Source organism: Saimiri boliviensis, chromosome 8, assembly GCF_048565385.1.
Source record: "Saimiri boliviensis isolate mSaiBol1 chromosome 8, mSaiBol1.pri, whole genome shotgun sequence".
Classification (NCBI taxonomy): domain Eukaryota; kingdom Metazoa; phylum Chordata; class Mammalia; order Primates; family Cebidae; genus Saimiri; species Saimiri boliviensis.
The window spans coordinates 4,965,789-4,980,579 of NC_133456.1; the positions used below are offsets into that span (position 1 = coordinate 4,965,789).

Genomic DNA, 14,791 nt, shown 5'->3' on the forward strand with positions numbered 1-14,791 from the left:
TTTTGGGAAATGTATTTGGCATCCCTCTGTACTGGATAGACAAGTTTTCTGTCTGTTCTCCTGCTCCCCTGAGCTTGAGTGTTTTGGAGGGAAATGCGGTCTGTAATTGTTTGTTGAATGACAGTGAATCGAGCTGCCTGTTAGCCAGCAGGGTTGGCAGTGGCACTGGCAGGCTGGCTAGGTCTCCTCCCTCCTCCCCCTTGTTTGATTGGACATGTTTTCCTTCCCGTGGGAGAAGAAGACCCTTTTTTAGCTAAGATTGTGTCATCTGTGCGTCCAAACAAGTTAAGGGCCAGGGGTTCCATGGCTAAATCATAATGGGGGCTTTTCCTAGGTTGCCAACATCAAGTTAATGAGCAGACATTTAGACATGTTAATTATTCGCCCCCCCACTCCACTCCCCCTCACCCCGTGGTTGTACTCATTTGCTCTTACTGCTGCTGTTGCTACTATTACCATTAATAGTTAATATTTGAGTAGTTACTGAGGGCCAGGCATTGTGCTAAGCTCTTTACCCACATTGATCTGTTAACTCTCACAACAATCTTAGGAGAGAGGTACTATTTAGTGTCCTCATTTTATAGATGAGGAAATGGGTACAGAGAGGTAAAGTGATACGCTTAAGGTTCCATGACAAATAGATGGCTTAACTAAGATGTAAACTCACAAACACTGACTATAGAGCCTACCTAATATCTTCAACCTATAGTTGGTGGTATCTGAGCTCACAATTGCACATTATATTTGTTAAAATTTATTTGCCCATAGCTCAGAAAACATCATGATTTCCCATTGCTCCACCCTGTGAGCACATTGAAGAGAGCTTAATAAAAAAGGGACCAAGGGTTCCTGGATGCTGGAAAAGGGAGGATGTTTTAAAAATAAGGAAAAGAAAAATGAAAAATACTGTATTAAAAATGGAGCAGGGGCTGAGCACGGTGGCTCACACCTGTAATCCCAGCGCCTTGGGAAGTGGAGGCGATAGGATTGCTTGAGCTTAGGAGTTCGAGACCAGCCTGCAAAACATAGACCTTGTCTCTATTTTTTTTTTTTTTTTTAGTGTGTGTATTTTTTAAAATAGAGTTGGGGTTCCCTTTCTCAATTCTCCCATTCACTTCTGGAGCTTCAGACTGGAGAAAAACAAAGCGTGGATCCTGTCCCTGCTAAAACGTGAATTTAGCGAGTCAAGTACTTGCTAAGGGCGAGTACAAGAACACAAAATCCTTTTGCTAATCTTTCCCCAAAGAAGGAGCAGATGAAAGGCAAGGCATCAAAGCCTCTGAAACCACCAAAGCTGTTTGCCAGCAAAAAGATAAATCAAAAAGGTTCAAGATCTGGTTTGAATTTAATAATTACAAATGACTAATCAGGGACTATTTGCTGCCAAGTCAGGAGCTGCACTCTCTCAATCAGTGTGTTTTCGCTGTTCTGGTCACTTGGTTATTAAATAGAAAAAGCCCAGTGATTAAATAACAGAGTTGTTCTGACACTAATCAATTCAATCTCGGCCATTTAAAATTAAGTCTGGCTTGCAGTAGCCCTTGTCTCTGTGAAAGACGTGGGAACGACACAGTGCGAATGTGACTAAAGGTATCCAGAGAGTGTTTTTGGATAGCCCTCTGAGCCCTGAGTAGTTGGAGAGAGTCAGGCAGCATCTCAGGTCTCCTGCCCATCGTTCTGCAGGATCCCCCAATTCTAATGCCCTCTCTGCCTGCCTCTCAACATCAAATAACAACAAAATAATTATGTCAGTGACAGTAGTAGTAATAGTAATTACTGTAATAACCACAGTAACAATAGTAAGTACATTTTAAAAATCTCTTGCCATATGTCTGGCTCTGTTCTAAATATTCTATTTCCTTTAATCCTTGAAATATCTCCATGATGGAGAAAACCAAAGCTTATAGAACTGTTCTATAGACACTGACCTATCCCATACACCTAGAACCTGCCTGGCACATAGTAAATGCTCAGTAAATATTTGTTGAGTGAATGAAGGAATAAAGAAGTAACTTGCCCAAGGTCACACCAAGTAGCAGAGGTGGAGCTGGATTTTGAACTGTCGTCTCACTTATGCTCTTAGTTTCCTTGCAGTATGTAGATAAATGCCTTGTAAACCTTTTTATATTGTTTTAAAACACATATGGTTTTAAACAAATATTTGTTTATTTATTTATTGAGACGAAATCTTGCTCTGTCGCCCAGGCTGGAGTGCAGCGGCTCAATATCGGCTCACTGAAGCCTCTGCCTCTAGAGTTCCAGTGATTCTCCTGCCTCAGCCTCCGGGGTAGCTGGCATTACAGGTGGATGCCACCACACCTGGCCAATTTTTGCATTTTTGGTAGAGATGGGGTTTCACCATGTTGGCCAGGCTGGTCTGGATCACCTGAACTCAGGTGATCCACCTGCCTCGGCCTCCCAAAGTGCTGGGATTACAGGCATGAGCCACCCCGCCCAGACGTTAAACAAATATTTCAATGTATTTTACATGATTTTAATGTATTAATTTAAAGCAAATGTAGATTTTTGTAAATAATGGAAAAAGAGAAATAGCGTCCTATGGCAGAAAGGTCAGTGGTTTGGCAGTCAGGGTGGCCTCCAGAAAATCCTCTCCAGCACTCACTCACTCTGTGACCTTGAGCAAGTTGCTTAAGCCTTCCTGAACCTCGGTGTCCCTCTCTGTAAAATGAACACCACAAGGCTTACTTAAAGCAGGCTGAGGAGAAGCTTAAATGGCACAGTCCATTAAACTGAGAGCACAGTCCTGGGTTCATAGTAGGTGCCCAGTTCCAGCATCTGCTTCCCTTCACTTTTGTATTGGAAGGCACCTGGCGATTCTCTCAAAACCTCGAAGGAGGTCTGGAGAGGGTGGAAGCTAAGCCAGGTGGGGATATGCTACTCAGGCTTGGACCACAGCCAGCTCTTCTGAAAATCATCGGGTGAGGATAGAATCCGTGCTCTTCACAGAGAGTCTTTCCCAGGACAACTGAAAAAGCAGTTTGTTCGTGGGTTATTTACCGATGAGATTCACATGTCTGCCTTGTGCTATCAGAAGGTAGCCAATTCTAAAAAGAGATAGCCACAGAGTGTGGCAGAAACAATTTGTGAAAGTGGGTCAGAAGGTTCAGGTGAAGGTCAAGCTAGCAGGATCTCTCAAGCAGAGACAGTAACGAGTCTCTGGCGATGCTCACCTGATCCTTCCAGGAATACCCATATCTCCATGAGACCTCACACTGGAATATGCACAGGACTTTGCTCTATTGGAAATTAGCTAAGGGAGCCCTTGGTTGCTTTTTTAAGAAGCACAACAGGGTTTTTTCAGCACCTGAGTGTTTCTAGAAAGTGTCTGTATCAAATATATAACCTGCAGGGCTAAGGACTTAAGAGACTGTGTGCGGGTCTATTGTTCCCACAAATTCTCCTCTGTGACTACCTTTCTCCCCGCTCCCATATAGGCACATGACATTGAGAAAAAGGGGTCAGGTGCCCATTAAATTTATTTAGGGTTTGCTTCAGCTGGCTGTTTCCTTTCCATCTGAGGTGTTATCAATCTTGGATTACTTCCTCTTAAAGCACAGAGACTGAGTCCCCATTCTGTCACCCAGGGCAGTGCATAGATAGATTCACTGGTCAGGGATGTGCCTCACCCTTGAACAGATCTGACATTCCTTTTCATAGGAGTGGAAATGGCCAATATCCCACTTGGACCAATGTCTAAACAACTGTAATTTCTTTTAACATGTCTATGCATTGTAAGGAAAATAAATGCCCCCACTGGCAAGGGAAAAAAAACAAACAAACAAAAACCTCTTATTTGAAAAGCAAGAATCTTAGCTTGAATGGGCAGGGTTTTTTTTTTTTTTTTTTTTTTTGAGATGGAGTCTTGCTCTGTTGCCAGGCTCGAGTGCAGTGGCAGTGGCACAATCTCAGCTCACTTCAACCTCCATCTCCCAGGTTCAAGCCATTCTTCTGCCTTAGCCTCTCGAGTAGCTGGGATTACAGGCACGCGCCACCACACCCAGCTAATGTTTGTATTTTTAGTAGAGGAGGGGTTTCACTATGTTGGTCAGGATGGTCTTGATCTCTTGACCTTGTGATCCACCCACCTTGGCCTCCCAAAGTGCTGGGATTACAGGCTGAGCTACCACGCCTGGCCGAATGGGCAGATTTTATCTCCAAGGAGATTTGAGGTTCAAGAATTTCAGCCTTCAATGACCTTCACTTTTGAGGTTTTAAAATTTAATTTAGGTTACCCTATTGCCATCAGGTGGTTAATGAAAGGGTAAGGTGTCGCCTCAAAATCACTGGCAGCCTTTAGTTATTCTTTAAGACACCCATTTAGATATTATTCACTGACCTACTGCTCAGCACAGGGCACTGAGGGGTTAAAGTTTTGTGCTGAAATCGGAGCGCAGAGACCACAGCACAATTATTGGGCTCACCCAAGGTGCTTTGTTTTCGTGGTTGAAAGGGAAGTGGACTGTGCATTTGCTTCAGTAAATTTGACAAGAATAACAGGGTGGGTCCTTGGCTCCTCAAATTGGCTGGGAACCTGTCAGACCCAGTGTGCAAATGCACAGTTCACACACGGTGCCCTTCCTGCCTGGGAACGCCCCCAGGTAACTGATCAGTGGTTTCTGATGCAGAGGAAGTAAAATGGCATTTTTTACTTCCTGTGGGCCGTTCCTAACAGGAGCATTCACTTACTGTGCACTTACTATGTGCCAGGTCTTGTCACCCAACATATATAATCCTCATATCAGCCTAACCTGAAAGGCATTAATTTCTACTCTACAGATAACATCTCAGAGTCTCAGCCTCCTCCTGATACCTCCCAAGATCCCAGGTATAATACTGTAGCCTCCCAAGGCAGGAGAAGCAGAACTCAGGAAGGGAATGGGGTTATTCTAGACAGCGGGACACACTTGCCGCTCTGCTCCGATTCATTCCGCAGCACATGTTGCTAGTTGTGATCACAGCATTCTGTGGCTTGCTATGCTGTGCAATCCTTCTCAATACAGTGCTCTAAGTAGACACTACCAGACATTCTGGATGGCAAGTGAGACATAACCTATTTGCCACCAATGTTTGCCACCAATGCCTGCTACCTGATAGCTCTTAAAACTAGAAAAGACCACAAAATTGATTTGGTCTAGACAGTGTGTGCTGTGGTCTTGAAGACTAGTCTCTCTAGTAGAATACAAATTATTTTCTTGCCATATTCCTCATGCTCAACACCTTCTTAGACCTTCTGTGCAGGTCTGATGTGCCATCCCAGACTCTGGGATGGGACAGTATGGTGGGGAAACACATAGTTTGAAGTAGGACAGAACCAGATTTGAATCCAGGCTCTGCCACTTGCTAATCAAATTCCTGACCCTTTTTGAGCGTTCATATCTACCTACCTCCTGGGGTAGTTATGAGGATTGAATGAGGTCATGCATATAAGGATTTAGCTCTGTGCCTGACATGTAGTGAGTGTTCAATAGGCTAAAGTTTCCATTATTATCAGTCTGAATTATTGTCATTATTAATAGCTTCAGTGAAGTTCAAAGTGAGTGCAGTGTCCTGTTGCACTCTCTGGTTTCTGAGATGCTCATTTGTTTACGCTTCCATGACTTACTTCCAACTGGTGATTTCTTCCATAAGGTGCTCTGCAGATCACTGGCATGAGCTCAGCATCCCAATGGTCTAGAAATCCTAGTTCCTGGGTAGAACATGAAATGCCTGTGTGTGGCTTTTCCACCTGCACGCTCTTCTTCACCTGGTTGCCCATTGGTCCTTTCTACTCTCCTCCTGTGACCCGCTGGAGTTGGGCAATTAGTGAAGAGGACAAGCAAAGGGAAGAGGACCAAGAGCATCGAGAAAATCCAGAAATGCTATTTGAAGGGAGGCTGGCTTTGTCCCAGGGATTGTCCCAGGCTCTGGGACTGTGATGATGATTGACCAAGTCCTGCTTTCATGGGCTTATGTCTCATGAAAAGGTCAACCGAAACCCAGAAAACAGACCAATAAAATTATCTTTCTAAAATGGATCTGCCCTGCTGGCCTCTCTCTTAGCACCTTGTATGATTCATTCATAACAGAGACAGTCTGTAATTACTTTGTTTTATTTTTACTCCAAACCAGCGGGCAGAAGACATGCCTGGCTCATTCACTGCTATATCCCAGGACCCAGAATCGGGCTTTGCATGTAAAAAGTGCTCAGTAAACACAGAGCAATTGAACAAATGACTAAGCTATGGTTTGTGAAATTTTTGTTCTGAGCCCAGAGTTTAAACTTCAGGCTACTTTTTTGTTGCTAGCAGTGGCCAGTCACCTCTCTATGTAAGAAAATTGAAAAAGAAAATTCATTTTTTTAATCCATACAGTTTTTATTTTATAAAATGTGTGGCTTCCTTAAGGAGATCATTCTAACCTGGATCAACTCTCTATGGCTGAATTAAAAAGACCATTGGAGGCCATTTGTCTTCCGGATTTGATACTTGGGGCAGGTGGCAGTGTAGCAGGAACTGGGTTAGGGGAGCTCATGAGGCTGGGCTCCAACACTGGGTAGTGTATTGAATTGGTCTGGAGAGGGTTGCATGGCTGTGAGGAAGAGAGCTTCTCTTATTCCGCCCCCTCCCCCCCCGCATCAGTGTGCATCTAGGCTACTGTCAACATGTCAGGCTGACAAAATCATAAGCTCTAGGAATAGAACTGTAGCACCATAAAACTCAGTAATCTGGTAATACCAGGTTGCAGCATGTATGGGCGTAACCTACAGTCTGGACAGTTCATAACAGGAGCTGCCACTTACTTTGCACCTACTATGTGCCAGATCTTGTCACCCAACATCTATGATCCTTACAACAGCCTAACCAGGAAAGCATTACTTCTGCTCTACAGATAACATCCCAGAGTCTCAACCTCCTCCTGATACCTCCCAAGATCCCAGGTGTAATATTATAGCCTCCCAAGGCAGGAGAAGCAGAACTCAGGAAGGGCGTGGGGTTACTCTAGGCAGGAGGACATGCTTGCTGCCATGCCCAATTAGTTGCCCAGCACATGTTGCTAACTGTGATCACAGCATTCTCTGACTTGCTATGCTGTGCAGTCCTTTTCAGTACGTTGCTCAAGCAGACATTACCAGACATTCTGAATGGCAAGTGAGACATAACCTATTTGCCACCACTGCTTTGAACAGTGTACGTAAAAGGCTTGGCCCTGGGAATTAGAATCCTGGATTCAGAGTGTTACGCTGTAACTACGTAACTGTGAGCAAATTGCTTCTCTCTCCTGACCTCAGTTTATTAACCTGTAGAATGGAAATTATCCCATACCATATCTAGCTCAAAAAGTCACCATATAAATGTAAGCTGGTGAATTGGTTTCACTGGAACTGAAGTGCTGTTTTTAACTATATCTGGATAGTGAATCAGTAAGGGTCAGGGCCCTGTACAAATATGGCATACTGTGCCCGGAGTCGTGATTAGCATCTTGTTGAGGCTTCCCGCTAAGGACCTCGAGTGGAGTGTTGGACTTCCTAAAAGTCACTGGGTGAGCTTGTTAATGCAGATTAATGGGCAGCCTACCACGTGGCTGAGTAAGCATTCCTGGGGATGGCTCCTGGCGTCAGCATCTCCGAATCATTCCTCAGGTGATTCTGCTACACGCTGCACCACTTTAGTGGACAAGTGCATAGATCGGGAGCGCCAGTGCTCTGATAGGGCCATGTGGACCCTTTGGATTTTAAATATCTAGGTAGCTGCTTAGCAAAAAGAAACCCCAATCTCTTCCCCATCTTTGTATGACAAACTCTTTTTTTTTTTTTTTTTTTTTTTTGAGACGGAGTTTCGCTCTTGTTACCCAGGCTGGAGTGCAATGGCGCGATCTCGGCTCACCGCAACCTCCGCCTCCTGGGTTCAGGCAATTCTCCTGCCTCAGCCTCCTGAGTAGCTGGGATTACAGGCACGCACCACCAGGCCCAGCTAATTTTTTGTATTTTTAGTAGAGATGGGGTTTCGCCATGTTGACCAGGATGGTCTTGATCTCTCGACCTCGTGATCCACCCGCCTCGGCCTCCCAAAGTGCTGGGATTACAGGCTTGAGCCACTGCACCCGGCCCTGTGTGACAAACTCTTATTCCTCTTTTAGGTCTATTCAAATGCCTCCTCCTCTGGAAAGACGTCCCTCACTGTCCTTCCAGAGACCTCCAAACCATGTTTTAAGCACCTACTGTGTACCAGGCACTCTACTAAGCTCTAAAATGTATTACTATATTTACCCCTCTTCCTTTGAAAATAGAAGGTAATGTCATCACTACCACCTCTGCTCGCACCTTAGAGTTGAGAAAAGGTGACTCAGAGAAGCAAAGTTACTTTCTCTAGAGTGTTTGGCTCTTACTGTATTATAGTTCATCATAATAGCCCTGTCTCTCCTACATGAGTGTGAGGTTCTTTACCATAGGAGTTTCTGACTTTTGCATTCCTGGGAGCAAACACAGGACCTGGCACATAGTAGATGCTCAACAAACCTTTGTTAAATTGAAGTGAAAAAATAATAGAAGAATTATAGTAATATAGAAAAGAGCAGTTCTTTTTGCTTTCTAGCCTCTGCCTTTGTTCAAGCTCACGGTTCCATTAGAGGAGGGGGACGCAGACTCCATTAGGGATTGAAGACTACAGAACTCTTCAGACTCTCTTGTAACCCCATGCCAGTGATTCTGGTCTTCTGATACCTTTCTTCTAAGTAACATCAGAAGACTTAGGAAGTCACAGGTTAGGGACTGAAGAAACACTTGACTGGTTGGTTGAGCTGGGGGTACAGAAGAGAGGTGAATGCATCTTTGATGAGCTTTATTGTGGCTTATAGATTAAATTTATTTTTTTCTTACGAGAGGAAAAGGGGCAGGGTAGGTAGGACACTCCTGTAATCCCCGCACTTTGGGAGGTCAAGGCAGGAGGATCATTTGAGCCCAGGAGTTTGAGACCAGCCTGGGTAACATAGCAAGAACCTATCTCTACCAAAAATAAAATGAGCCTGGTGTGGAGTTGTACTCCCGTGGTCCCAGCTCCTTGGCAGGCTGAGGCAAGAGGATTGCTTGAGCCCAAGAGGTCAAGGCTGCAGTGAGCTGTGTTCACACCACTGCACTCCAGCCTAGGCAACAGAGGGAGACCCTGTGGAAAAAAAATAAAGAAAGAGAGAGAGAGAAAAGAAAGAAAGAAAAAAAGGAAGGCAGGAAAGAGAAAGAAAGGAAGGAAGAAAAGAAAGGAAAGGAGGAAAGAAGAAAGGAAAGAGAAAAAGGAGACTTTTTCACATCTAACTTGGCTGGCAGACTGCCTTGGTCATAGATTTATAGATTCATTTCAAATAGAATTGTCTTCAGTCCAAGTAATAACTTTTAAAAAATTGTATGGCTATAAAGTAGGGAAGTTGGAGAAAATGTCTAGGTTTCTTTTCAACATTATGGTTCTGTGATTGCATTAGGACCTGGATAAGATTTAGAACAAATTTAAATTAGCTAAGTACAAAGCAGCTCTAAAAATGGAATATCTTCAAGTGAATTAGATTTTCTTTCCAATCTAATCTCCTCTTCCAAGTTAGTCAGAATCTGAACTTTGTATCTACATTTTTGAGCTTTGATATATGGAGACATTTAGAAAAAAAGGAAACTCAAAAAGAAACAAACTATAACAGCATGCATAAGAATAATAACAGTAACGCAAACCAATTATCCTGGAGCTTAATATTTTCTCACAACTTCTTAGGCTTTCTTAGAAGTGTTAATTTACAGGCTGCCTGGGGGCAGTGGCTTGCTGTAATCCCAGCACTTTGGGAGGCTGATGTTGGCAGATCATGAGGTCAGGAGTTCAAGACCAGCCTGATCAACATGGTGAAACTCTGTCTCTACTAAAAATACAAAAATTAGCTGTACATGGAGGTGCATGCCTGTAATCCCAGCTACTCAGGAGGCTGAGGCAGGAGAATCACTTGAACTCAGGAGGCAGAGGTTGCAGTTAGCCGAGATCACGCCACTGCATGCCAGCCTAGGTGACAGAATGAGACTCCGTCTCAAAAAAAAAAAAAAATTTTTTTTTTACATAGTTTGGTTAAAGGTTTTTGGTAACACAGTAGAAATGATAAGGACTGCGTGTGCTATTATTTGATTACTTTTTTCTTGCCTTAATCAAAGCCATAATCCCTATTTACCTTTGAACTTTGGTTTTTCATTCGTTTTGCAGCGAAAACGGAAGCAGAGCACCCAAGATGAAGATGCTGTTAGCCTTTGCAGTCTCGACATAAGTGTAAGTATAGACCTTTCTACCTCCCCTGGCGCCGAGAGCATCTCGCTTCTCTGAAGGTTATTTGCTAATGTGCTCTGTGCTTGAAGTGTGCTTCCAGGATCTGACTATGGAAGTTGTGACCCAGGGAAATTTTTTTTTTTTTTAACTAAAAATCATTTTATTTCACGGGAGAAAGCTGTGTGGCCAACTTAAACTTCCAAGCCAAGTTGTTTCTTACCTGTGTCTATTCTCTCATAAAATGAGTTATGAACTCAGTACATCTGGGTAGAATCTAGATAAACACCAGTGTGCTCTTTTAGAGGCTGGTTTCAAAAGATGGAACAGATGTTTGTCCCTCTTTTGGGGGAAGTTAGTGGCTTGGCCTGGCTCAGGCAGCAGAATGGCCCAAAGGCTGGAAGAAGACTCCAGTAGCATAGTGGAGTTGAGTGGCTTTGGATCAGCAGATCTTAGTTTGAATCAAGATTCTGTACTGAACCATCTGTGTGACACCTTTCCTTACCTGTTTTCTCATCTGGAAAACAGGGATGAAAAGATTTGACCTGGCAAAATTTGGGAGAGGGTCAAATAAAATAATAAAAGTGAGAATGCTAAACATGGTCTGATACATACTGGGCACCCACCAAATGTTTGCCTCATTGTGCTTTTCTTTAAAATTAGAAGTTTGCAGAAGATGCTCAGATGACTTGGTAGTTGACTGTTGGTGATGATCAAGGTGGAAAAGCTTCCTTGGCTTTGTTTCAGAATGTGTCCTTGGATACTTAATTTCCTAGCTTTCTTTGTGTGGTCACCTTGTCTCCCCACTGATGCAACTGGGAAGGCTACCTCGGCCTCTGATGCCCTCATTATCCAGGGGCTGGGAGGTGGAGTAGGAATTCAGGACCTCCCTGGGCTCCCCCTGTCTATTCATCATCTGCACATCCTTGGGGGTTTTAATCACTGTGCTCTGTGGATCCATCTCACATTAGGCCCTGCTCTCTCTCCTCTGTGGAGACCGTGAAAGCTAGTCTTAAGAGATGAGAAGGCTTTCATGCTAGGAATAAAGAACTGAGTCATGGTTCTGGCTCTGCCTGTAATTAACAGCATACCTTGGACGAATCACTTTCCTTCTCTGAACCTCTGTTCCTTCATTTGTTTTAAAATAAAAAAGGTTTGGGATCAGACCTTCCAAAATCATTGTGAAAAGGAAACTCATTGGATATGGTTTGTTAGGTACTTAATTGGTAACATTATTTACCAGTGTGAACAATGCTCTATTAGCTAGTTTTAATTACTGCAGTGTTTTCTGTGATGCAAACAGCCGTGATAGAGCTTGAACTGGCATTAATGTACTTGCGTGTCTGATTTACCATATGGCGTTTGCTTGTTCCAACCTTTAGACCCTCAGACTGATAGCGTTGGGCCAGTTTACTAGGTTGCTGTGGTGAACAGGACAAAAAGATGATGTTCCTCTGGGTTTTACTTTACTCATTGAATATTTTGTTATTGACAGCTGAAGTCTATGGAATTCCTCTCAGCAGTAAGATTTTTTTTGCATTTGAATCTTTTTAATTTTGTGGTCATTTACTTTTAGAATTTAAAGATTTTCAGCATTTAAAGACTGTCAGAATTTATAGAGCCCCTAGCCACCGTGTGTTTATTCCAGTCCCCTCTGCAAATTATAATAAAGTGGAAGCCCTGGAGGTGTAGTGACTCAGGCAAGACTTCAATCCAGGTCACTTCTAAGATCATGCCTCACGTTACATTTTCCCCCAAGCATATATTGATGTCTGTTTTTCAGGAAAGCATGTCTCTTGATGCTTTCTACCGAAGAACCACCAACCTTGTATTAAAGGATTATTTGCGCTTTATGAATTGTGATTTGATTTTTGTCTTGAGTGGCATCAATGGCCTTGACTTCCCTTCAAGGTCACAAGCCTCAGATAATGAACAGTCTGGCTTCTTTTCTCCTCATGCAGCTGTGGATGATGTTTCCCTTTTTCTTAACCATCTCATCTATTATGTTTTGTCACAGTAAAGAGACTTGTATAGAAGATAAATCTACCCCGTTACCACCAACATGGCCAATCCCTATGCTTAGGGACTCAGCGCTGGGCAGACTCATTTCTGATTTACCTGGCATTTTTCCTGAATCTTGACAACCAGGGCTGAGTTTCCTCCATTTATTGCCACATAGTGTTATAATAATTGCAGAAGTTGGAAGAATTCTAAGAGCTGTTGGAGGAACCTGAAAACTGCTGTTTTGCAGATTCCACTCACCGTTAAGAGTCATACGGTGGTGACAGAGGGTGTGACAGATCCAGATGTGGCCATGGAGAGAATATGACTAAATTTAAGTAACTCGCTCCCAGCAGGCACTCAAAAGAGATGAGTTGGATGGAATTAAATGGTAGATAGAGCCACACAGGAGAAGAGGATTTGCCATAAAGGCAACAATGGTGGAATGAATATCTGAGTCCAATAAATTAATTGCTCTAATGAGTAAGTGGCCTCTGTGGGCTACTCAAAGGACCTTTATCTTTGTACATTTAAATAATGGTATCCAATAAAGTCACTGTCCCTGAGCTAACTGGCAGTATTCCTGAAGAGCTGTTTTCAAACTGTTTCTATGTATAGTGGAAAGTATCTTAAAAAAAAAAAAAAAAAAAAAAAAAAGGTGAGTCCCACTGGATGACTCATACCAGAGGACGCGAGGGTTTGGGAAAGTAAATATGAGTAACTCTCCATTTTTATTCCATTTGGTAAGTCGTAAGACATTCACCAGATGTGTGCTTTGAACAAGAAATTGCTAGGTGAGGGGACAGGTCTTTGGAGATCATAGTCAAGTTTTCATTGAGTCCCAGCCCAAGGCTGGGTACATGGTAGATTCTTGATAAATACTGTTGATGGGTTAAAAAACAAAACAAACAGTGAACTCACCTAATGTATACCTCTTTTAAAGAAATACATCTGTGACTTAAAGTGGGAAATATTAACACAGACTAAATCCCCCTTTGTTTAAAAAGTAAATGCCCTATAGCAGCCTTTTTGACACCGGGGACCAGTTTTGTGGAAGCCGGTGTTCCACTGACTGAGTGGGATTGGGGGAATGGTTTCAGGTGAATTCAAGCACTTTACATTTATTGTGTACTGCATTTATATCATTATTACATTGTAATACATAATGAAATAATTACACCACCCATCATAATGTAGAATCAGTGGGAGACCTGAGCTTGCTTTCCTGCAACTAGGCAGTCCTGTTAGCAGTTAACAAGAGATAGTGACAGATCATCAGGCATTAAATCTCATAAGGAGCCGCAACCTGGATCCCTTGCATGTGCAGTTGACAATAGGGTGTGTGCTCCTATGAGAATCTAAAATCTAAAGCAGGTGTCCTCCAACTACAGCCCGCGGGCCGTATGCGGCCCCCTGAGGCCATTTATCCAGCCCCCCGCCGCACTTCAGGAAGGGGCACCTCTTTCATTGGTGATCAGTGAGAGGAGCACAGTATGTGGCGGCCCTCCAACGGTCTGAGGGACAGTGAACTGGTCCCCTGTGTAAAAAGTTTGGGGACGCCTGATCTTAAGTCTCCGCAGCTGATCTGACAGGAGGCGGAGCTCAGGAGGTAATGAGAGAGATGGAGAGTGGCTGTAAATACAGATGAAACTTTGCTTGCTTGCCTGCCGGCCACTCACCTCTTGCTGTGCAGCCTGTTTCCATGGCCCAGGGACCACTGCCTTCAGGGTATCTGAGTGATAACACCAAACATTCCCAGTGACATCTTGCTTTATTTTAAGACCTCAGATAATGATTCTGAGAGGTGCCTGGAAGGGAGTTTTCCTACTGAGCCCCTCTCTCTAACCTCCTATGGAACTTGACCCAAACAGGAGAGGGTAAGCTAAGAAAAGAGCTTATTCTTACAGAACAAGGATCCTTGATTGTTTGGGGGATGCGTCACTTACTCTTTCAGGCATCTGATGATAGCACAGGAAATTTTACAAGATTGATGTGTGATTTCAGGGGATTCATGGATGCCAGCCAAGATCCCATGGTAAGAGTTTCTCTTACAGAGGGAACTGGAAGGGTCTTAAAGCTCGTGATGGGTGACGTATCTCCAAATAATTGTTTTCTGGCCCTCCACCCCCAGCACTTGGTGAAAAATGAATTCTGACTGGAGAGTCAGTGCTAGTTGATGATATAATAGGTCACTATTTTTTCCCACCGCCTCACCCAATCCCCTAGCTGGGCCCCCAACTTCCTGGTGGGTTAGAACACACACTATTTCTGAGGGAAAGTAAAAAGCAACGTACGCTTTTGAGAGCAATCTGCTGAGTGGAGAAGGCTCCCAGCAGCCGCCTACGAATCTCCTCTCACGTCAGAGGATATGAGTAGGTTGGTTTCAGTGAGCTTGCCTCCCCCACAGCACTTTTCTAGTTTAAATTCTAATGGCCAGGAGATGCTGTAGCTCATGTCACCCCAGGAAAGGCCCTCGGTGCCAGAACACCCGCTGCAGGGTGCAGCTCAGC

General features: G+C 43.7%; 1 protein-coding gene across 3 annotated transcripts in view; it reads left to right on the forward strand.

The window, feature by feature from the left end:
- Positions 1–14,791, forward strand: part of ARHGEF3 (Rho guanine nucleotide exchange factor 3) — a 341,163-nt gene that overhangs the window by 171,036 nt on the left and 155,336 nt on the right. For all 3 annotated transcript variants that reach the window (XM_074403626.1, XM_010347004.3, XM_003936543.4), the window contains one exon: positions 10,224–10,286. In XM_074403626.1, coding sequence (XP_074259727.1) covers positions 10,224–10,286 — 63 coding nt within the window. The remainder of the gene's footprint in view (positions 1–10,223; positions 10,287–14,791) is intronic.